At 45.7% G+C, this 22500-nt stretch overlaps 2 protein-coding genes across 2 annotated transcripts; one reads left to right on the top strand and one right to left on the bottom strand.

Moving 5' to 3' along the window:
• Positions 1-7029: 7029 nt before the first annotated feature.
• Positions 7030-13111, bottom strand: LOC136464781 (actin-related protein 2/3 complex subunit 1B-like). The gene is made up of 15 exons (XM_066463733.1): positions 12950-13111; positions 11723-11808; positions 11570-11646; positions 11377-11471; positions 10750-10819; positions 10390-10459; positions 10036-10109; positions 9905-9947; positions 9216-9297; positions 9012-9100; positions 8837-8922; positions 8498-8558; positions 7589-7695; positions 7441-7499; positions 7030-7361 (listed from the first exon to the last, which is right to left on the bottom strand). The coding sequence occupies exons 1-15, from the start codon at positions 13017-13019 to the stop codon at positions 7303-7305; spliced, it is 1128 nt and encodes a 375-aa protein (XP_066319830.1). The 5' UTR covers positions 13020-13111; the 3' UTR covers positions 7030-7302.
• Positions 13112-18106: 4995 nt separating this feature from the next.
• On the top strand, positions 18107-22493 carry LOC136467950 (probable voltage-gated potassium channel subunit beta). Its single transcript, XM_066466795.1, has 4 exons — positions 18107-18807; positions 21247-21390; positions 21839-22003; positions 22109-22493. Exons 1-4 carry the CDS (start codon positions 18244-18246, stop codon positions 22220-22222), a joined length of 987 nt encoding a protein of 328 aa, XP_066322892.1. The 5' UTR covers positions 18107-18243; the 3' UTR covers positions 22223-22493.
• The last annotated feature ends 7 nt before the right edge of the window (positions 22494-22500 follow it).

Here is a 22500-nt window from a genome sequence, read left to right as displayed (position 1 = left end):
AGCTCCCCCTTAATCCGTGCAAGGATTAAGTGCTCTCTACGGGTTGATTCTTCGACACCCCGTCGTGGTGAATCACCCACAACCGCTCACAACTTGAGTTGGGTCACCCACAAGCTCCGCTGGGTGATCACCGAACTCCCAATCACCACCAAGCTATCTAGGTGATGGCGATCACCAAGAGTAACAAGCACGAACTCTCACTTGACCACGACAAGCCTAATGAGAAGGTGGATGCACACTTTGCTACTCTTGATCTTCACTAATGAGGTCTCTCTTTGGATTCTCAAATCTCAATCACCTCACTAGGACCTTGCTCTTATTGGCACTCTCTAAGGTGTTTCTCAGCTATTGAAATGAGCAAAAGTACCCCCACACACGAGTGGGGTGGTATTTATAACATGGGCTGAAAATCAAACCGTTATATGCCTCTGCGGGGTGACCGGACACTCCGGTCATGTTGACCAGACGCTCCGGTCAGTACACCCCGAACTCCAGAGTTTATAGTGTGACTGGACGCTGCCAGCACCCGATCAACACTGACCGGACACGTTCGGTCACGATTTACCCTCTCTGGAACTTTACTGGAAACGACCGGACACTGGCACTCAGCGTTCGGTCACTTGACCTTCCAACGTCCGGTCACACCGAACGATTTCACCTCAGTCAAATGAACTGACCGGACTCTGCGCTAGCGTCTGGTCACACTGAAGCCAGCGTCCGGTCAGTATTTGACCCTTCATTCACTTCCAACTCTCGATCATACATGAATGAAGTTTGCTCCATTAGATCTTAGGCATATGTAGGAGCTACCTAGCGCTAGTTTTAACAAGTATGCACCACACCTAACTCACTAGACTCATATAGGTCAAGCTACCCGTCCATACCCCCCTTAATAGTACGGCCAAAGGAAAAATAAAGTCCTAAACTACTCTAAGTGTCTCTTCAACTTCAATCGACACTTAGAACTAGTTCATCCTTAACCTTGTCGTCCATCCTTTGAAAACCAAAACAATTTCCATCGTAAGGGCATGACCACCTCGATTGCCCAATTGATCTCCATTACCATGACCTAACTTAATTGCATCTGCAAAACACACGTTAGTTATAGTAATCTTGTATTGTCATTAATCACCGAAACCCTACTAGGGGCCTAGATGCTTTCAAGTATTGTGGGCGCCATCAACTCCCATACCAGACAAACACGGTAAGGCTCTCCCCACATGCCTCTAGGCATCAACAGTGTTGTGGACGCCGGCATTTACCGTACCAGGCGAACATGGTAAAACCCCTACATGCCTCTCGGCATCAATAGTATGGCAGGCACCAACGTTTGCCGTACCAGAAGAAGATGACGTAACCTCCCATGTGCATCTGACATTAAACAGTATTGTGGGCGCCTACCATCATATTGTACCCGCTAGCGTGGGCAACAAGACTTAGTAGCATACGTACTCTCTCCCTCTCACTTGTAAGGTCATCCCTTTCATCTATAAAATGAGATGCGCTCTCTTCCAACAGATAGATCGATCAAGTTCACTAGTACATAATGGCAGAACCACTAGGTTCAAACCTCGAGCACACGCTCAAACACTTAGCGCATAGCGGAGCTCCCGTCACACTCGGTCCCTTAGACCGAAGTCCGACCGGACCTCTCGTACCCTCCATCTTTCTCCCTTTCGTTTGTAACCCCACAGCAAACTTCGAGCACCTGGGCTCAGGAATAAAGTCACCGACCGACTCAAACTGGACGTAGGGCACGTTGCCTGAACCAGTATAAACCATGTGTCATTGAGTGCTAGGCCACCTTCGATCACAACGTACAACAAAACTACAAATATTTACGTGTTGGTCACTTTCTGCACCGACAAATAGCCTGGTATTTTCGGAGGCAGTTGAATTTTGTGCCCGCCTCCGTTAATGTTTGGGCACTGCCTCCTAAAATCATTTGTACGTAGTAGTGTATATAGTGTGTGAAAAATTAATGGTCAAAGCATACCGCTCATAAGGCTTTAACAAATTCAAGTACGCCTTATAAAATTAAAAGAAATGGATGGAGTATAAGTTAAATGTCCTCCATTTCCCCCATCATCTTAGCTTTGTATAACAATATTACCCAGCTCAAAATTGTAGTTAATCAGCATGAAAGCTCTCTGAAAAATAGTCTATACCAAGGAATGTGTTGTGTATCTAGTAGCTGGTTATAGGCACAAGCAACTCTCTTCCTCCTTTGCTAGTAATTCGCTTAATTATATACATACAGGGTAGTTTTCCTAAGAGCACATGTAGTTTTTACTTGCTATAATTCCTTGTACACTCACACCAAGTCAAAACCTTGGTAGGAGTGTGTATCCACCTAGTTTGTTTCAATCGACCTGTTCGCTGGTTGGTTTCTGGGCTGGTTTAGGCTGGCTGATGCTGATTTATTATGAGAAAAAAACACTATTGACTGACTGAAACCAACAAGCGAACAGGTTACCCTCACCTCAAGATAGGTGTTGTACATGCAATAGTGGATATATCAAATCGTTTTGTAATATAATCCTTCCTAGAACTGGACCCCCTACATGAACCCATTTGAAAACATCACATCAGAGCAGGGAACGTGAGCAGCAGGCAGGTACATGAAAGAGGAAAAAATTGGCTAAGTCCAAGGATGGAGTTGGATGGCCCTTCAAGCTAGGGCTGCAGCTATGCTTGGAGGTGGCAAGTCTTGTACTTGCTGGTCCCTGGCAGCAAAAAGAAATGTACCTTTGTCACTGGCCATTGTGACAGTTGTCAATTGTCATGTAAGTTGCTGCTTAAACTAATTATCAGATAATTACTCACCATCACCAATGGGTTAGGACCACACTACATACAGATTTTTTTAGAATTAACTGTGCATAATTCTTGTGCTAATCACCCTCACTTTCTGCATGGCACATGCACTTTGTTCCCTCCAGATAGTGTGGTTAAGATCTCACAACCCAAACTAGTTGGCCTCTGCTTCTGTTATGATCGATCATGATCTCCATCTTTATCTGCTTTCCTTTTCAAAACTAATTATACATCTACACTAAAAATGGCAGCATGCAGTACGTAGTTTAGAAAAACAACCATTTTAATTTGAGCAATGTGCAACTGATATCCAGAGATGAGTAACAGTTTCCTGTTTTCATCATATATATTTGCATACACCAACAGTAACAGTAATGTCAACTAGCTTCATCATGACTATCGGCCTGTTCGCTGGTTAGTTTCTGGACTGATTTTGGCTGGCTGGTGCTGGTTTGTTGTGAGAGAAAAACACTGTTGGCTGGCTGGTTTGGGCTCGCTGGCTGATACATATATGTTGAATCAGGATGGAGCCAGCTGGGCAGCTAGTGCTAAAGCAAAATGCATGGATTAATGTCTCTGCGTGTCATTTCTTGCTTAGTAAATGCTAAGCTTATTTTAAGTGTTGTACTAACCTACCAATGCAAGAGCCCCACTTGCAGGTCTCTACAAGGCTCTCTAGTTAGCTTTTTCCTCTCACTGCAAGTTACTCTAACATGCTGCCTTCATTCTGAAGATTGAGAGCTGATCTTGACAAGTACACCCCTCTTCTTATAGTAAAACATAAGTTCCAGAGAATGTTGCAAAACCCTAGCCCAAAAAGTCCACCTATCCACATTAGGGCAGCCCTCCCTATCCTGCTTCCACACCACCCATCAGCCATATGGCGAGAAGTGAGACATGCCATGCTACCCAAATCATCACCTTGTTGTACCTTCGTGTGTGTATATACATCACATTCCTCTCCTCTAGCTTTACACCTAATTCCACACCAGCTAGGCTAGCTCATATGCTTGCACCTAGCTAGCTAGCTCCTCTTCTCCAACACACAGGTGATCTAGTGAGAATAATTAAGGTATAGTAGCTTCCATTGCCAAGATATGGTAGGCAAGCCGCCACAACACCGCCATCAACATGGCTCCTCCTCACTTGGGGCAGAGGAGCTCAACCTCTTGCACATGTCCAGGGGCTCCCCGCCGGACGGTGGCGGCGGCCGCGGCGAGAGCCGGGGCGCGTTGGGCCAGTGGAAGTGCAGGCTGCTGGGCTCCCTCCGCCCGCGGCGCCAGCGCTGCGTGGTGTGCCTGCAGGTGCAGCACGTCACCGGCCTGCCCCCGGCCGCGGAGGGCCGCGGGGTGGTGGTGGGGTGGCGGAGCAGGGGCGGCGAGGGAGAGCACACGGCGCCGGCCCGGGTGGCGTGGGGCGCCGCAGCGTTCGACGAGGTGTTCCTGCAGCACTTCACCGTCGGCGGCGCCACGCTGCGGGGCTTCACCGTGTGGGCAGCGCTCCTGGACGCGCCCGCCGATAACGGGGATCTTGGCGCGTTCCCCGTCGACCTCGCCGAGGTCGCCGCCGCGGCGCTCAGCTTCCCGCTGGGCGGGGCGGCGGCCGGTGCGGTGCTCACCGTCAGCATCTACTGCAGAGTGATGGATCAGCACGAGGACAACCATGGGGCTGCTAACAATGGTATGTGATGATTGTTACTAGACACCAAAGTCTGATGATGCGTTATAAGCTTTTTATTTACACCTATAGTATTATAAATACATGCAATATTGGTAGGCAAACAAATTATTTCATCAAAATGAATGAACTTTAATTTCCTGATGAGAAGCTAGTTTGTACTAGCTCTCTTCAAGTATGACCTGTTGTGTTCATCATATAGAAACATACCATGTTCATGCATGGTAGGAAGAACTCTTCATTCTAGTGAGTTTTGATACTAGTGCTTTTGACCATCCTCAATTGAACCAAGTTCATGTAGAGAATCAAAGAGTAGTAACAAATTCCCACATTAAAGATGCAAATTATGATAATACATTTCATAGTGTGTCTAATTATGCTTATTATTGCTATCGTAAATATTATAGTTTTTTTCTATAAATTTGGTTAAACTTATAATAGTTACTTAGAGGAACTCAAAACCATTTATATTTGAGGACGGATCAAGTATGTGTATATATACATGGAATCAATTGCTACATAATAAATAGGAGTATGATCTCAATTGCTTGATGCACTTCATTATGTTCATATATACTGTATATAGCTACTAGTTTAGGCGATGCAACTCTGCTTATTTGCTTTAAAAGAAGAAGAAGAAGAAAAAAACAACGTTGGTAACTTAATTAGGTCAAGCAAGGGAGAAGAAGAACAAGGGCAAAGCAGGCTCCTACGCCTCCTGCCTGCCGGGCCTGAGCTGCCTCCGCAACCGGCAGGTGGCGGCAGCGGCGGCATCCGGCGGGTTGGCGCGCCGTGCCACGTCCATCCGCTCCGACCGTGGCGGCTTCATCACCATCGAGAACTCGGTGGCCGAAATGGACGGCGGCGGCGGGGCCGGGGCGGCCTTCGGCGTGGCGGAGGACGTGGACGAGGAGGAAGGCGCGGGGTTCATCACGATGGAGAAGAGCAGGGTGTCGTCGAGGTCGTCGAGCCGGCCGCTGCCGCCGGGCACGGTGGACGACGAGGAGGAGAAGCCGTGCCTGTTGATGGAGCTGTCGTCGGAGGAGGCGGCGTCGGCGGCGGACGTGGAGAAGGTGGAGGACGAGTTCCTGGCGATGCTGGAGGACAGGTACTGGGCCAGGAGCAATGAGATCGAGAAGGGGCTGGGCGTGAGCCTGGATATGGGCCTGGACCTGGACTCGCTCATCAGGGACGCCGAGATGGAGCTCGCCAAGGCGGAGCAGGCGTGGAAGAGCAAGGTCGGCGCCGCCATCGTGGAGGAGGAGGAGTACAAGGAGCTCGTCCGGAGGTGGAGCGCCAGGGAGGCCAGCCACCACTCCGCTGCTGCTGCTGCCACTGGCTGCTCCTGGGGCTTTGGATTCGGGAGCCCAATCTGAAAATGGAGGTGGATGGATGCCTCCATTGTTGTTTTTCTGTCTATCTACTCTACTCTCATCATGCATGTCTAATGTTATATGTATACATGGAAATGTCGATTCAGATCAATGTACTGCCATTTGGCTGATGTAATGTAATGTTGGGAAAAATTAAAGGGCCGAAAGAGAAACCATGCATGGGTGACTTGGATCATCGTTCAATCGCTTCTTGTTTCAAGCTCATTCATGACGTGCATACGGGCTACTGGATTTGTCACCATGCTTACCGAAGCTCCTCAGTGATCGCTTCTGTTTCTCTATGCCGCACATAGGCATGGCCAAACAACCAAATTTTTAACAACAAACCACGTAGTCGTAGCTTGACACCACTTTAGGATATGCTTAGATCCAGTGCTAATAGTAAGCTAGCTAATAGCTAAAAAAAACTACTAACTTTGGCAAAAGACTGTTTGGATCCATCTACTAATACGTAGTTGGATAGTTCGAGGCGTATATGAATTACTAGCACCCCTTCACTAACTATAATGAACTTGTTAGCACCTCCACTTGATAATACTAATTAGCAAGACTGTTTACATCCCCACCTACTAACTACTAGTACTAATAGAACCAAACAGTTCCTTGCCTCTAACAAGCATGGCATAGTTGATCCAGCAAGTAGTCACAACACTACGAACTGAACAGCCATGTATTGACTAACAGATTCGGGCCGAGGAGATGACATTTGAACAATATATGCACCATGTGTCTCCTAGCTAGTCGGTCTAACCACAGCCCCACATGTTGCGTGACCACGAAACAGCAGAAAGTGATCTGCACGGATGCCGCCGCTAGATTTGCTCTCTTATCTTAGAACAAAACTGGCCGACCCGGTGGGATGTTAGCGTATGGGGATCCACCAGAAGAGCAGGTCCCCACAGGCCACATATCAGCAGGGCCTGGTTTCATGCATCATGCCCGCCCCTCCCTACTGTTAGATTACACATTGGTCACAGATTTCAACCGTCAGGCGAGTCTTTCCATCCTGCAAAGAACCAGCAGCAGAAGAAACGAGGTGTCCACAAGTCCCAGTAAAAGCATTCGCGGATGAATTCCACGTGTGGTTATTTTACACAGGGCATCGGAAAGAAAGAACGCAGGATCACGTCAATTGCCTACCTAGCTAAAATTATACAGGTTACACAATATATATGGACTCAATTCAAAGGACAAAATTACTCGCCAAAAATGAATCTACTTGATAGATGCAAGCTGTCCCTACGCTAAGGCAATGTTTCTGTGTACAGGTACAACAAAATAAAAAAGCAATCTACCTGGCTGGCCCTGGATCTTGAAAACCTGCAGGACCCTGCTGCCAAGAATGGTCCCCTGAGTACGATGGGTAATGACAGAAGTTCCCTTGATTTGATTGGTAATAAAGCCTTCCCTCGAGCTATTTTGCAATACTGACGTGATTTTCCAAATCCCATACCACGATTTTACCGTCCAATCCTGTAAAATGTGTGTCAAGTAATGTCAAAACATGTTCGAACAAAACAGCTGGAAGCAATTGGAAGGCTCAGCTATAAACCTGACGTGCTGAATCGTTTGATAGTACCGTCGCTTCCTTTTATCAAGGGTACAATACACCTGCCGATATGAAGAAATTATTAGTCTGTCGGAGACGAGAGCACATCACTGGAAGTACCGAAACAAAGACAAGGAGTTAAAGACGGTACGTTATGCAATTCTCATGGGCCCCACCACGAGGTTTTGACGGTTCAACGGTGTCGCTACTAGTCCCTTGCTTTGATTGGCCATATAGCTTTCCAAGGGCTTCAGAGAGCTGAAATGTTGTTTTTTTCAGTATTATTAGTTCATGAGTGATGTTGACTTGGTGAGTTCAACTCAGTCACATAGCTTGTCAGTGATCAGAACTTCAGCAGTATTATATACATAGCCATTAAATTGCAGTCTGACTATACATACAACTAATTAAATTATGTACTCCTGGCAAAGTTTCAGGTACTGAACTAAATTACTTTTAATGTTCAAGAGTTTAACTACACAAATAAGCAGTAAATTGCTAGCTATAACAGCAGGCTGCCAAAAAAAGACCCCACACTGACCAACCTTTGCTGCCTAGTACCGATTTTCCTAACTGACCAAAAATTAGATCAGTTTGGCATCAAAATAAATAGGTCAAACACCGCGGAATATATTACATGTAAATCTTTATGACAGAGAATTCCACCTGGACTGGGATTAGTTACATCTAAACAAAGCCTTACCGAGAACCACTACCATAAAGGTTATACTTGGCTGAAAAGAAACCCATAATAAGACAGCCAACCAAATTTTGCAAGCAGGGCTTGCAATATGTAGCAATTAGGGGGGCCATCCGAGCATCTGGCCATTGGCAACTCTTACATTATTTCTTGTATGAACAAACAACGAAACAATTCAAACCAAGCTCCATCACTAAGAAAGGAATTGGTTCACCTAATACTTAACCATTTAGGATAAAGTAAATCCTTGATGAACATAGAGTGAATAGCGCCCTCACATAATAGCAAAACAAAGGTAAGTATAATATGGACAGGCATCCACTACATGAATTAACGATAGGGAAGAAAAAAAATATAGACCTGTGAGGCTTTTGAAGCTGATGGGGCAGCTTTCCTCTCATCCAAGAATCTTATGAAACTCCTACATAACAAAAGGTGTAGCTATGGTGAAAAGAAGGCTTAGATGTCATGAGTGAAAATCGGAGTGACTTGTATATAGGATTTCAGTAAAAAAAAAAAGAGCAATGGAATATTTTGCGAGGGTACTGAGGTTAGAAGGATTAATAGATTTGAGGTATGGATAGCAATTTACATGGTTTCTACTGGAAGCAACAACTCAGTTCGGAACACTTCAGGACTACAAGGGAAATGAAATATAAACAATATAAGAAAAATGCTGCTATATGGATCTTTGCTTACCAAAGCCCAGTATCATCAGCAGCAAAGATCATAGGATTGCAGTCAAATCCGACACCAATCAATGTGCGCTCAGAGACAAAAAGAACCTGAAAGTTTGAGCAGTTGTTCAACATTATGAAACACAGAAATCACGACACGCAATTAAATAGTATCAGAAGGGAAAATGCTGACCCACATCACGGAGAGGCAGATCACGCAGCGCCAAATTTTGTGCTGCAGGAGACGATTCGACTTCGTCGATGAAATAAACCATGGAGTTGTGCCCTGGTAATCAACGTACATGTCAGTGCAACAGCATGGTTGTTATGCTAACAAATGGTGTCGTAGAAACAATGCAGATTTGACACTCTCAATAACAATTTGGTAGAGGAACAAGAACCTGCATAGGCCAATGTCTTCCCACTTGGTGACCACCTTACACCAAATACCCAAGTAGATGATAGATCAAGCTGAGCAATTTGCTGCATCCAAACAGGAGAAAAAAATATTATAAGGATGAATACTCACTTCCACAGGGAAAGAAAACAAATAATATGCTACTCATGATTTGCACTAAGCCTATGACAAATGAAGGGATCTGAGCAAGCATTCCACAAAAATAATAATAACTCAGCCATAGTCACAAAGTTTCTGGGTCGACGGGGTTGAGGTACGGGGTCGTAGAACGTGGTACGCTACTTGCGAGAGATTTTTACACTTCGGGTCGAAAATGAACCCGTGAACCTGGGTCGGGGTCGACGAACCCAGGTCGAGGGTCGAAGGTAGTGAACCCGTTTTATGTGACTAGCATAAGGTTTAAAGCTTAGCTCAGTGCATGAACGGATTGAGTGTTATTTTTCAAGAGTAAATGGTATAGGTGCGTCAATAGTCAATAGACTTGAAAATTTTGTTACTATTGCCAAAAGTATTAGCCTTCAAAGATGTTCAGTTGCATGTCATGCTTAGTAAGTGTTGCGACAGATAAATGGGGAAACATATCTGAACATTGCAAAAGTACAAACGTCAATAAAAATTGAAGTTACAATCAAACAGATGGCACAATATCAAATGGATGGGTTAATAAAATACCTCTCCGAATTTTGAATCAGTTGAAGTGCTCGATTGTGATCCCCTGGTCAGAAGTGGAAAAAGGGTATGAGACAAATAAAGCGTTTTGAAGATTTTAGATTCCTAATAGATGTAAGACCAATGTGTTCCACCTTTTGTCTACACCCTTGATAAAAGTAGAGAACACTCTGCATTTACCATCCGTAGACGTTGTTGCAAGATATATCTGAAGAAATACAATAGCAAACAAACTAGTGTCACATTCAATGGGAACAGGCCTTGCGCCTGCATCTACATGACAATACCAGTTCCTACATAGTGGCGTACATATAGAGAAAATTTACAACAAAAAGAACTGCATCATGTCATCCAATATCTTTAATGGTATAGATGTGGGTTCTCATAAATGGCGGGAATACGGTGCCAACAAAAAACATATTGAGAACACAACAAAAATGATTTTGTTGTTAGTTTCCTACTGAAGCCTCTCATTACTTTAGACTCACATTGTTTGGATGCCATGCAAGACTAGTGACAGAAGATTCATGCCTTTTCCTGATAACCTTGCTAATCCACCTGTAGCACAGTGTAGGATATAAGACAGTTAAAGATGTGTATCAAGAGTGTCAGATTAACCACACTAACTATAAGAACTAATCAATATAAAACATGCTCAATGACTCGTAATCATGACTCATCAATCACTTATTGGGACATGCAACACAGAATAATGGATAATTATTGATTGCTTCTGCTGGGTTTCAACTCTAGCCTACCCCAACTGAAAGGCTTTGTTGTTGTTGTAAGGTCATCCAAAAAATGGTAATCAATTGATGAAAGAGGGGTGGTGAACTGGGGTTAAATACCAGTTGTTTTCTTGTTCATAGTAGCAAACACACACAGATTTGGCACCACTTCCCACGGCGAACTTGTTTTCTGCAAACAATACATAAAGAGATTTAAGGAAACAGATCATAGTTACTTATAAAAATAAACAACAAAAACCATACTCAACAAGTTTTTTCTTCACATGTTTAACTCACAAGTAATTACATTCTTTCAACATGTACAGCATGGTGTTCCAACAAAGTGTGAAGTGTGCTGAGATAATCTGAATAGCTAAGGCACCTAACGCCCTGTTTGGCAGAGCTCCAGCTCGAAGAAATCAGCTGGTATTACTAGCTCCAGAAATGTCGGTACAGCTGAGTTGTTTGGTTGAGATGTTTTCTTCCTATTCTAGAAAAAAAAAAGTCTCGCGAGTCTTGATTTTAGCACACAAACTCTAGACCTGAGGTTTCATATGTTTGCATCACAGGACAAATATATTAGCATTACAGAATTTAGGTGTGGTCTGAGCTATCATCAAACTTAAGTCTCATACTGTGTATGCAATGAAAACTAGGAGAGCATGTGCACTTGGATAATCATTTCATTTCACCAGTAGAGTGAGAAAATGTACAGATGTGACAGAAATAGGAAGGGAATTAACTAACCTTTTGGGCTCCACTGAACACATAAAGCTGCACGATTTAACTTTAGAATAACCAGGGTAGGTACCCAATCAGATCCTTCTTGTGTCCAAACATATCTGAGGCCAAATAAAAAAAAATAAGCACCCATATATCGACTGCCGGAGTAAGAAGCAACACAAATCTTCTAGAAATCTGCACTTTGACGTATACTTACGAATTTCTATCATGTGAAACTGTTACAATTTTGTTGGATGATTTACTCCAGTCTATTCCCGAAACTATTTGATCATGCTGCAAAATATCAATAGAAATAAGCCAATGATTTGCATTCTAATTAGGCCGTGGTACAGAAAGAATGTTTATCTACCTTTGACAGAACATGAAGTTTCTCCCACTTATCTGTGAAGAATTTGTAGATATGTACTTCATGGTTGTTTGGACAAAAGGCAATCACTGAAAGAGAAGAAATTTTTTCCTGTCAAATTCAAGATCAAACTCCTTGATGGGTTCAAATGCAAGATAATAATAACAATTAAAAAAAACAGAATATCATGTATGTTTAGCAGAATCAGAAAGCTAGCGATGCTTTGTTCTTAAATTCCACTAGGCCTTTTGCCATTGCAAGCAGACACCATCCTCTGTTTTGGGGTATATTTCTTACAAACAATTGAAATGACAGCCTCCTATACATCAGAAGCAACTCGATAGTAGTGGAAAGACATGATTTAATCACCCATTTGAAAAACTAAATACTTAATACAATCATGAATCCCATGATCTAATTCCCTACAAGACTATTGTCATCGTATAAGGAGTCAGGGGTCACTTGATTTACTCAGCCATTTGAAGTAACTTGCAGGATACTAAAAGAGTACGTTGGCATTGAAGTAAATATCATGGCTAGTTTAGAACTGGTATTATTTTGGCATGCTCCCCTATTAGCAAAATGGGGTTATACGAGGGCAAAAAGTAAATGGAAGGGTGTGTCCAGAAGGCACCTGGAGCAAACACCGGTCCATTTCACCTTTTTATGAACATTGATGCCAAGACCAGCCCTGGTTGTCAGGATGGTCCATGGATGAAGACACATTGATTGATAACCCATAAGTGCAAACCAGCGCAGGAGGTAGCACTCCGCAGCCATGTTCTGGCATAACACTAGCCGCCTAGGTACCGTGAACCGAACCCTTCGAATTTTCGTTTCGACTGACATTTCGGCTTGGGTTTGGATCGTATCGAAGCCAAGCGCAATTTAAATACCCAAGGTAGCACCACAAGCCCGAGCAAGCGAAAAGCGAGGATGGTGAGAAGCACGGCAGGAGGATTGATCCCCCCGGCGATGCGATATAGTCCGATATCAAGGTGTCCAACGGAACAGCCCTTAGGGCGCCAGTCAGAGCGAGCATTTGATCCCCGAGGACGCGAGAGCGCGGTACCGAACCGAAACCCTAAGGAACCCGATCCCGAGAACCCCACGCGCGCTAACCTGCGGACGAGCTACGCCATGCGCGCGGCGACTGGGGATCGGAACCGACGAGCGGAGATCTAGAGCGGAGGACGGGGGGGAGGGGGAGGGGGAGGGCGTTTGTCTCACTCGACTGGTCGGGGCTCCAGGCGTGGCAGGTGATGCACTCGGCGAACTGGTGGATCGCCGCCGCCGCCATCGGGAGGGAACGCGAGGCCTCCCCTTCCCCTGCCTCTGGGCGGTAGCGCAGCGCAGGAGAGAAGTCGAGAGGAGAGGTGGAGTGGAGGCCAAGGGAAATGCTACCATATACCATAGCCATAGGCATAGGTAGTAGGCCGTTATAAGGCAGGCTCGGCTAGAGGACGGGCACGGGCAAGGGCACGGGCACGGGCACGGCCCACCACACCAATGGCAGCAGCGAGGGCCCACAGGCTGCCCACCGGTTCATTCCTCGCGCAACGCCCACAGGAGAGGGAGAGGGCCCAACAAGGGCACAAGGATTAGCTTAGCACATGCCTTCTTCGCTTCGTCTTTGTCTTGGTCACTCTGTTCCCTTCTCCCCAGTCCCACTGAGGCCATCGGAATATAGCTGCCATCGTTGTCCACGGCGAGCTGTGATGTTACCAGGACAGATTGTTGGTAACACAATCATCACGTCTATTATTGTTAATTCTCCGGACGCTTTCGCCCACTACATTTTTCAGATTCCATGTACCGTATGCCTCTTTATTTAGATCCCGTGGTCGGTAGGATCTAAATTCTCGTAGAATTGTTTGAGATTCAGATTATCTAAAGAAATGTTTCAGATAGTGGCATTGTTCGCTTGAACTACTTCAGCAGTACTTTTCGATGAGCAAACAGTGTTTTCCTCTCATAACAAATCAGCATAAGCCAAAATTTAGTGAAACAAACAGGGCCAGCGAATTAGAATCACTAGACCATTTGGCTGCAGGATCGGAATCACTGCGAAAGCACGTTTTTACCGATTCACATTCGTAGGCATGAAAACCTAAATCGCTTGGAGCCGTTTCTACCTGAAAACGTTTCACTAATTAGCTGTTTGGCATTGATTCTTGGGTTCCAGGCAAGAATTCGAAACGTTTCATCCTTCCAAATGGCCCCTTTTTTTTTAGAATTTAGAAACAAACGGCACCTTATTTGGCAAGAGATCACCACGACACCACCACATGTAATGTAAACCAGGTCAGCTGGTGTGTGTGTCAGTGTGTGTGTTTTACTACAGCTGGTGTGTGTTGGGGCTCCCTCGGCCCATGGCTGTGGGTCGTGTGCATGGAAAAGCATGAACGAAAAACCCGGTGTTCGGCTGATCCACAACTGAACTTTTGACTGATAATAGTGTTATGTGAGAGAATAAGCTGCGCACCCGTACAGTTGCAGCACAGTCAGGAGCAACGCCGCGCTTCTTCGTCGCCAGAGAAGAATGTGAGCAGCCTCGTTGGAGTCGAGGTGCTCCACCATGGTGAGGCTGCTCCACCCTCTCGCGCCGTGGACCTCCACCCTCGTCGAGAGTCGCCGCGGCGTGGACGTCCTCCTCCACCCTCCCCTGCGCGCCAAATCTCGTCGCCGGAGAAGAACGCGAGCACCCTCGCCGGAGTCGAGGTGCTCCACCATGGTGAGGCTGCTCCACCCTCCCGCGCGGAGGCCGTACCACGCGGAGGACCACATGCGCCAGATTCGAGGAGCTCCCGGCGGCGGAGGAGGAGGCCTTCGGCGGGTGGAGCGGCGCGTGGGCCTAGAGCAGCGCGTCGTCACGCGTGGCGGAGCTCCTGCTCGCCTTGCTGCTGCCTGTGTCGTGCTCGCCGAGGTGCTGTCGTGCTCACCGAGGGTGACTCCCCGCGCGTCTCCGGCGGCCCTTCCCGCGCACCACTCCCTTCTCCGCTGGCGCTCGGCGAACTGACGCGGCGCTCGGCGGCGGGCTCGCGCGGTGGCTGCGACTTGAGATGTCGGCGGCCGTGCTCTGCCGTGCTCGAACAGCGTCTGTCGCGCTCGTTGTGGTGGCCGTGCTCCGTTGCCGTGCTCGAACAGCGATCGTCGTGGTGGCCGTGCTCTGTCACGGAGACTCGAACAGCGACTCGGTAGCTCTGCCGTGATCGTCGTGCTTGCCCTGCTGCTCGACCTGCTTAGGTGCAGACCCATGTCGTGGAAGAGCATGCTGACATTGGATGATTTTGTGTTTGCTTCGATTTTTGTACAGATTTTATCCAAAATCATTTGGATCCTATACGGTGACATTGGATTTTTTGTGTTTGCTTCGATTTTTGTACAGATTTTATCCAAAATCATTAGGACGAAATCCTTCAAATATGGTAAACTTACCAATGCAGAGAAAATGTGACTATCAAAATAAACCAGGCAACCAAACACACTGTGAGGCTAACCAGACTTAGACAGTACAGACAACCAAACAACCTCACGTTGGTTTGCTAGAACCAGGCTTAGCCTAACCAACCTACCATCTTAACTAGGCTACAACTAAGCAGTAAAACAAACACAGCCCTATAGCGGCCTCGTTCGACTTGCTGAATCTTGGCTGAAAACACTGTTCTGGTTGAATTGTTGTGAAAGAAAAATACTGTTTCGATAGCAAAAATAAGTCGAACAACCTCAATATAGGGTAAGCTGAACGGGCTACGTCTCCTGCTCATCGGAATGGCACGTTCAGGGCTGGATTCCATCCAAAATCGAGTTCAGTGGCCTAGGCTGCGTGCATCCAGATCCTGCAGCGTCCTATTCGCTTCTTCGCGTCCGTGGTCGCATCGGATTTGGATCTGTCACGACTCACACGTGGCCACTGTGCACAGACAGCACACAGCATCGGAGAACTGCAGATGCGAGCAGCCGAGCACCCGCCTGGTAGCAGCCAGTTCGGCCGGTGATCGTATACGATCATGGATGCTGATGGTTCGGTGCGAGAGAAATATATTCTTCTAACTTATCCACGGTCGTTCACTCTCGTAGGCTGTAGATCCGTCCGTCCAGGTCCCGGGTCCGAGCGTGACACTGTCACACTGAACGTGCGCGCGCGCACACACAAAGAGATAAAAAAAAAAAGCCCACGCATCACATGCGCAAGCGCAGCCACATGACGTGGGGCGGCGCGGGCATCGGATCTTTGGATTTGGATTGGATCCTTTCATTCAATTCCAAGGCCCCGTCACCGCTGACGTACATGAACGTGATTGATGGTTCGTTTAGAAAAAAAAGTGCGATCCTAGGCCTTATTTAGATTATCTCAAAATTCTAAGTTTTTTTATTTTTTTCATCACATCAATTTTGAAACACATGCATGGAGCATTAAATATAGATAAAAAAATAACTAATTGCACAGTTTGGTTGCAAATCACGAGACGAATCTTTTGAGCCTAGTTAGTCCATGATCGGACAAAGTTTGTCAAATACAAACGAAACGTGCTACAGTGTCCAGATTGCAAAAATTTGCAATCTAAACAAGGCCCTATGTTTGATTCGAGTTCAATCGTTTTAGCTCTAGCTAATGGATTAAATAGAAACAATATGGAAATATATCATTATGAATCTAATAGTATCTAAATATTATCCATTCTGATTGTAAGTCGTTTTGTTTTCTATATATACATAGCTTTAATTATATACCTAGATATACTCAGTTATGAAACATCTCTGTTCGCTTGAACTTATCAGTCATGGTATAATATTTTTCTCTCATAACAAATCAATGAACAGTACTTTTCAGCATGACTTTTCAGTGAAGCGAATAGGGCCAGTAAAAACTACGCATCTAGATAAATCAAAATGGCTTCTAGTAGTTTGGAATGAACGGTGTATTTAGTATAATAAGTATCAGTGTTTTTACACAAATTTAGTTAACTTAAGAGAGTTTCAGAGCGTTCGGCTGGTGCATTGAATAGTAGATTTTGGATGGTTCTGGATGATTTAATAGTGTTTTGTGAAAGATAATAAGCTGAAACAAGACGGGAGTATACCAGCCGAACGCGTTGTCTGACTCTAGTGAACAATGTTCCAATATATGCATAACAAGATTTAAACTTTAGGATCTTTGATCAATTTAGGTCAACAATTTTTAAATATAATTATAAAACATTTGTACGGTTAGATTTAGAATTAAATACACTATCTATCTAATGATCATAAGTTATAAAAAAATATACTACAAAATAAATGAAATGATTAAAATATAGCTTGAAATACCGTGTCATGGTAAACGATGGGCATGTTTAGTAGGGCTCCTGGCAGAAAAAAAAAAACGGCTCTAGTAGTCCAGATCCTCTATTTATTCACCAAAAAGTGACTTCTCCTTCTAAAGTATTTGGTAGGGCTTCTGAGAGAAAAACTACTGACGGACCCACAGCCATACCAAACAGGCCCTATATCTAATAAAATGGATTGGATAGAGTACTATAGAATTTCATTTCATGCTTTTAGGGCATGTTTGGATGCTATACTGGGAAGCATGCCAGGCACATGCAAGTGCTCCTAAGCGATACGTAATAGTGGTGTTAAGAGAGAATTAAATAAGATTCTTGGTGTTTGAATCAAGGGTATATAGGACGAAGGCAGCACCAGCGTACCACTCCACGAGATGGTCCAATTCACTCGCATCCATGGATTGCTACACGCAAGTCGAAAAAAAAAAGGGATTGCTACACGCCGGCAGCAGAAACCACCAGGGCGAGGAGTCACGGTCGCAGGGCGGCCGCCCGGCCGGCAGGCCGGCAATGGCGTCGTTACCGTTTCGCTTGTTCTTAAACGATCGTAAATTTTTAGTTAGAAATATTCAGCCTGTTCGTTTGTTGGTTTCAGCCAGCCCAAACCAGTCAGCCAACAGTGTTTTTCTCTCACAACAAACCAGCACCAGCCAGCCCAAACCAGCCCAGAAACCAACCAGCGAACAGACCGAGTGTTTTTCTCTTACACCAAACCAGCCAGCAATAAATAATTTACGATATGGTATGGTCTTCCGAACAGGCTCTGGTCGCCGGGGACGTGGGGTCGTTCTCGACTCCAGTGTCATTGAGCGTTCTACCCCACATGTCAGTGTCAGGCAGGCCGCGCCTCTCTGAATGATCGGGGGGCGGGGGACCACACACCACCACACCACTCCCCACACACACCACGTGACAACGGTTCCCCCCAAGTGCCGCTGGCAGGTGGGCCCCGTACAGCCTGGTCCACCTGTCCGACCGCGGTGTCGCCGTCCAGGTCCGGTCCAGTAGAAATGAGCAGCCGCAGCCCGCAGCCGGCCTTCCAGCCTTCCTCCTCGTCCTCGCCTCGCCTCCCCTCCCCTCCCCTCCCCTCCGTTGCCTTGTTCAGTTGCGCTTCGTCTCCCCTCGGGCCCTCGTCCTCCCCGCCTCCTCCGCGCAGATCGCCAGGCGAGGAACCAGGAAGGCTAAGGGCAGGGCAGGATGCAGTACAAGAACCTGGGCCGGTCGGGGCTCCGCGTGAGCCAGCTCTCGTACGGCGCGTGGGTGACCTTCGGCAACCAGCTGGACGTGAAGGAGGCCAAGGCGCTGCTGCAGGCCTGCCGGGACGTGGGCGTTAACTTCTTCGACAACGCCGAGGTGTACGCCAACGGGCGCGCCGAGGAGATCATGGGGCAGGCCATCCGGGACCTGGGCTGGCGCCGCTCCGACGTCGTCATCTCCACCAAGCTCTTCTGGGGCGGCCAGGGCCCCAACGACAAGGGCCTCTCCCGGAAGCACATCGTCGAGGGCCTCCGCGGCTCGCTCCGCCGCCTCGACATGGACTACGTCGACGTCGTCTACTGCCACCGCCCCGACGCCTCCACGCCCGTCGAGGAGACGGTGCGCGCCATGAACTGGGTCATCGACCAGGGATGGGCCTTCTACTGGGGCACCTCCGAGTGGTCCGCGCAGCAGATCACCGAGGCCTGGGCCGTCGCCAACCGCCTCGACCTCGTCGGACCCATCGTCGAGCAGCCGGAGTACAACCTCTTCTCCAGGCACAAGGTGAGGTCTAGATCGCTGTTCATTCTCTCCCAAGTCTCGAACCCGATTCGCCCGCAGATCACTGCTGCGGCGGCACCTCTCTCCCGTACGATACAATCCTATCCTATCCCCGAGGTGGATTTCACGCCTTGGTTTGGTACTTGCGACGCTGTTCACCCGCACTTGCGAATCCCAGATGGCCTATTACTTCCTCCTAATTAAACTGTTAGTACTTCTCTTCAATATTGTATAGTAGTATTATTCAGTTAGCCGTACTCTCCGGATCTTTGACTCTGGAGCAGTGGCGGCAGTTTTTTCCATGTCCGGGAGCACAGGACTGTTGAAATGGATGCGAAGGGCAGGTTTGGTTTAATTCTAGTTCTGTACGATTTCGGCTCCTGCGAAGGTATGTCAGCATCGTACATTGTCTGTGTTGGTCGGATCACGGAATAATGGTTCTTCTTGCCATTTATTCTCCCTTTGATGATGCAAAGTAGATCTATTTTTCTCCATCAGCGACCTACCTGGTTTCGTTTGCTTATGAGAGAGGATTGGTTTGTTCTAATGATGACATATACCCTTCTCTGATGATGCAAAGTAGATGCATTCTCCATCAGCAGCCTACCTGGCTTCGTTTGCTCATGAGAGGATTGGTTTGTTCCAATGATGATGACGTATCCCCTTTCTCAGCGTCCAGATAGGCAGATAGTATGATGTAATTATCAATTCGTATCCAGGAGTGTAATTACTTCTTTAAAAAAACTGATCTTTCTTGATGTAACCTACAGCTCCAGGAATAGTATAGCTACCAAACTAGACAGCGATGAAAGCTATGCATTGTCGTGTATGCCTTTGCGCCATGTAGGATCCCAGGCACAAGACAGCAAATGCTGATGGTGAAAGGTTTGGTCTAGCACCATGCTATGGACAGCTTAGTGCAAGACTGGAAGGGACTTTTTTCCCAACAATAGAAACTCAGCTTGATGTTTAGTTTTAGTCGAGCAATTTTATTATTGGTCTGAACTCACTATCAAACTGAAGCCACCAACCTATCACTGTCAATGTTGCATTCAATTAGTCGGCGGTGGTTGCTCATTCCAGGTTAGGAGCTCACTACACAAGATTATTATAAGTCATGCAAGTTGCCTTGGCAAGTTGGAGTTTGATTTTAACTCTTACTACACTGAAGTGATGCAGCTAGGATGTAGAAGTGTTACAAAGTTCAGGATGGAACCAAACAAAAAAAAAGTTTGGTCAATTGGCTGTGGTTAATGGTACAAGGTAGTGGGTAGCTATTAGCCTATTACTGCAAGGTTTTTTTCTTGGTCGATACCTGAATAATTATGGCAGCCTGGGATATTAAACTGCATTACCTATGGTAGATCCAAATGAAACATGATTTTTTTTACAGAAATTGAAACAGCAAGTTATGTAGTTTACCTTTCAGAGGAGCTCCTGATTTAGGATTCCCATGCGTCTTATTTGCTTGTCTGCTTCCTAGTCTAACTCCGTTCTCTGTCGATTGCTTGTATTTCTGTTTTTGTTAATGGAAATGGGGGACAGCCTCGATTCAGGAAAAAAAAAGGAGATTCAATCTGCATCTTGAGTGCCTAGGGTATCCTAACATCTTAGTTTACATGTTTTGTCAGTCATGGCACATGGCATTTAGGTACATTTGACTTGGGATATTCCTCATCCTTCAGTTATATTATTTCATAACTTGACTTGGATTCCTCATCTTCCATGTCCATTTTATGTCAAAATTCAGTGAGCATAATTTTTTTTTAAAACAAGAGCTTGAAATAGTCAGGTTTGCCTTTAGTGTTATACGATATTGCTTAATTTCAGTCTCTGAGTGCAGATTTGGTGCCCAGGGGGGTTGGCGCCCTTGTTAGCTTAAAATCATCACAAAAACCATGGATGTAGTACACATAAAGTTAAGTATAGCCGCAACAATTCAGTTTGAAATTCATCCTAGATGCCAAGAATCAAAATAGACAAGCAGTCAACCTGGCACTGTTCATCATGTGTTGACAGTGACACTTCTGTTTTTTTAATCTCAGCATCAAAGATGAATTTCAAACTGAATTGTTGTGGCTACACTTAACTCTAGGTATACTACATACATGATTTTTGAAACATTGTAACATGGTATTTTAGAACGAGGGTGCCATATGATTTTCCTTCAGTTTCTAGTGATTCAGATACAGTTTGTTGCATGCCTAAGAGACTTTCTGGTAGGGAACTGCCATTTTGCGTGACTAGAATCATTCATGTTTATTTGTGTCTGTGATATTCCTTCTCTGTGCGGATGTATTCTATTTGAGATTCCATGGTTTGATAATAAACACTATTTGCTCTTGAATGATTTCAAGAAAAAAAGGTCTAAAAGACTAAAACAGATCATCCTATGCATGCAGTTTATGTTACAAGAACTAATAGCACACTACTTTTCTGCAGGTTGAGTCTGAGTTCATGCCACTTTACAGCACCTATGGCATTGGTTTGACTACATGGAGTCCTCTAGCTTCAGGAGTACTAACCGGCAAATATAGCAAAGGGAATGTACCTGCTGATAGCAGGTTTGCCCTAGACAATTACAAGGTATTTGGGGGAACCTTTTATATTATGCCAGTACTCAACACCTTTCAGGATGCAATCCCCCAAATGAACCAAAGAGCCAAGAGAAACCATACCAGAATCATCGTATCACATTCTATTCTACAATTCCACTTCGACAATTGCTTCTGTGGAGATAACAACTAAAATAGCAAAATTACCAATTTTCGTTAAGCAACACCAGTGTTCAACTGCATTGCTAATGTATCATAATCATCAGACATGAGCTCATGATCGGCAGATCACAGGTGGCCCACTGCATAATCAATGTATAACCTAGCATATCTTTGCAGGAATTAACTTTACTTTGTAGCAGCTACTGGTTTCAGTTCTGTTTTATCTGTTTGTTATGTATAACCTAACATATCTTTATTTTGTTGTTATTTCTTCTGAGTATTTTATAGCTAATCCGTTCCTTGCCTTGGGTTTCCAGAACCTGGCGAATAGGTCCCTGCTTGACGACACACTTCGAAAAGTGAATGGGCTAAAACCTATCGCCGCTGAACTTGGCGTTTCGTTAGCTCAACTCTCAATTGCTTGGTGTGCATCAAACCCCAACGTCTCATCTGTGATCACTGGAGCCACCAAAGAAAGCCAGGTACATTTTCCAAACTCGTGTTCTTCAGAGGATCTCTACTGCTCTAAGCAAGCATGTCTACATGGTAAGGAATACTCTGACCCATTTGGCAAACCGCATGAACAGATCGTGGAGAACATGAAGGCTCTAGATGTCATTCCACTGCTGACGCCGGAGGTTCTCGACAGGATTGAGGCAGTGGTCCAAAGCAAGCCCAAACGCACCGAATCATACAGGTGAATATGGTACAGCCTACGGCATGCAGATTGAGTAGCAGGGAGGGATTCGGCATTCATCCGGATGGAGTTTAGGCCTCTCCAGTGACTTGATTTCACGAAACTATATCCATGATTTGTGTATTCTGGGCGTCCCAGTCGTGTTGCTGTGTTCCAAACATTTTCCTTGTGAACCCACCTAGTGGTCACAAATACTAGTCTGTCTATCCTGTGTGTATTCTGCGTTTCAAATTCAGATTTTGGACCAATCAATTCTGGATTGTTGCCTGCGAGCATAGAGAT

Source organism: Miscanthus floridulus, chromosome 7 (assembly GCF_019320115.1).
Source record: "Miscanthus floridulus cultivar M001 chromosome 7, ASM1932011v1, whole genome shotgun sequence".
NCBI classification, from domain to species: Eukaryota; Viridiplantae; Streptophyta; class Magnoliopsida; order Poales; family Poaceae; genus Miscanthus; species Miscanthus floridulus.
This window is presented reverse-complemented; position numbering and strand designations above follow the sequence as displayed.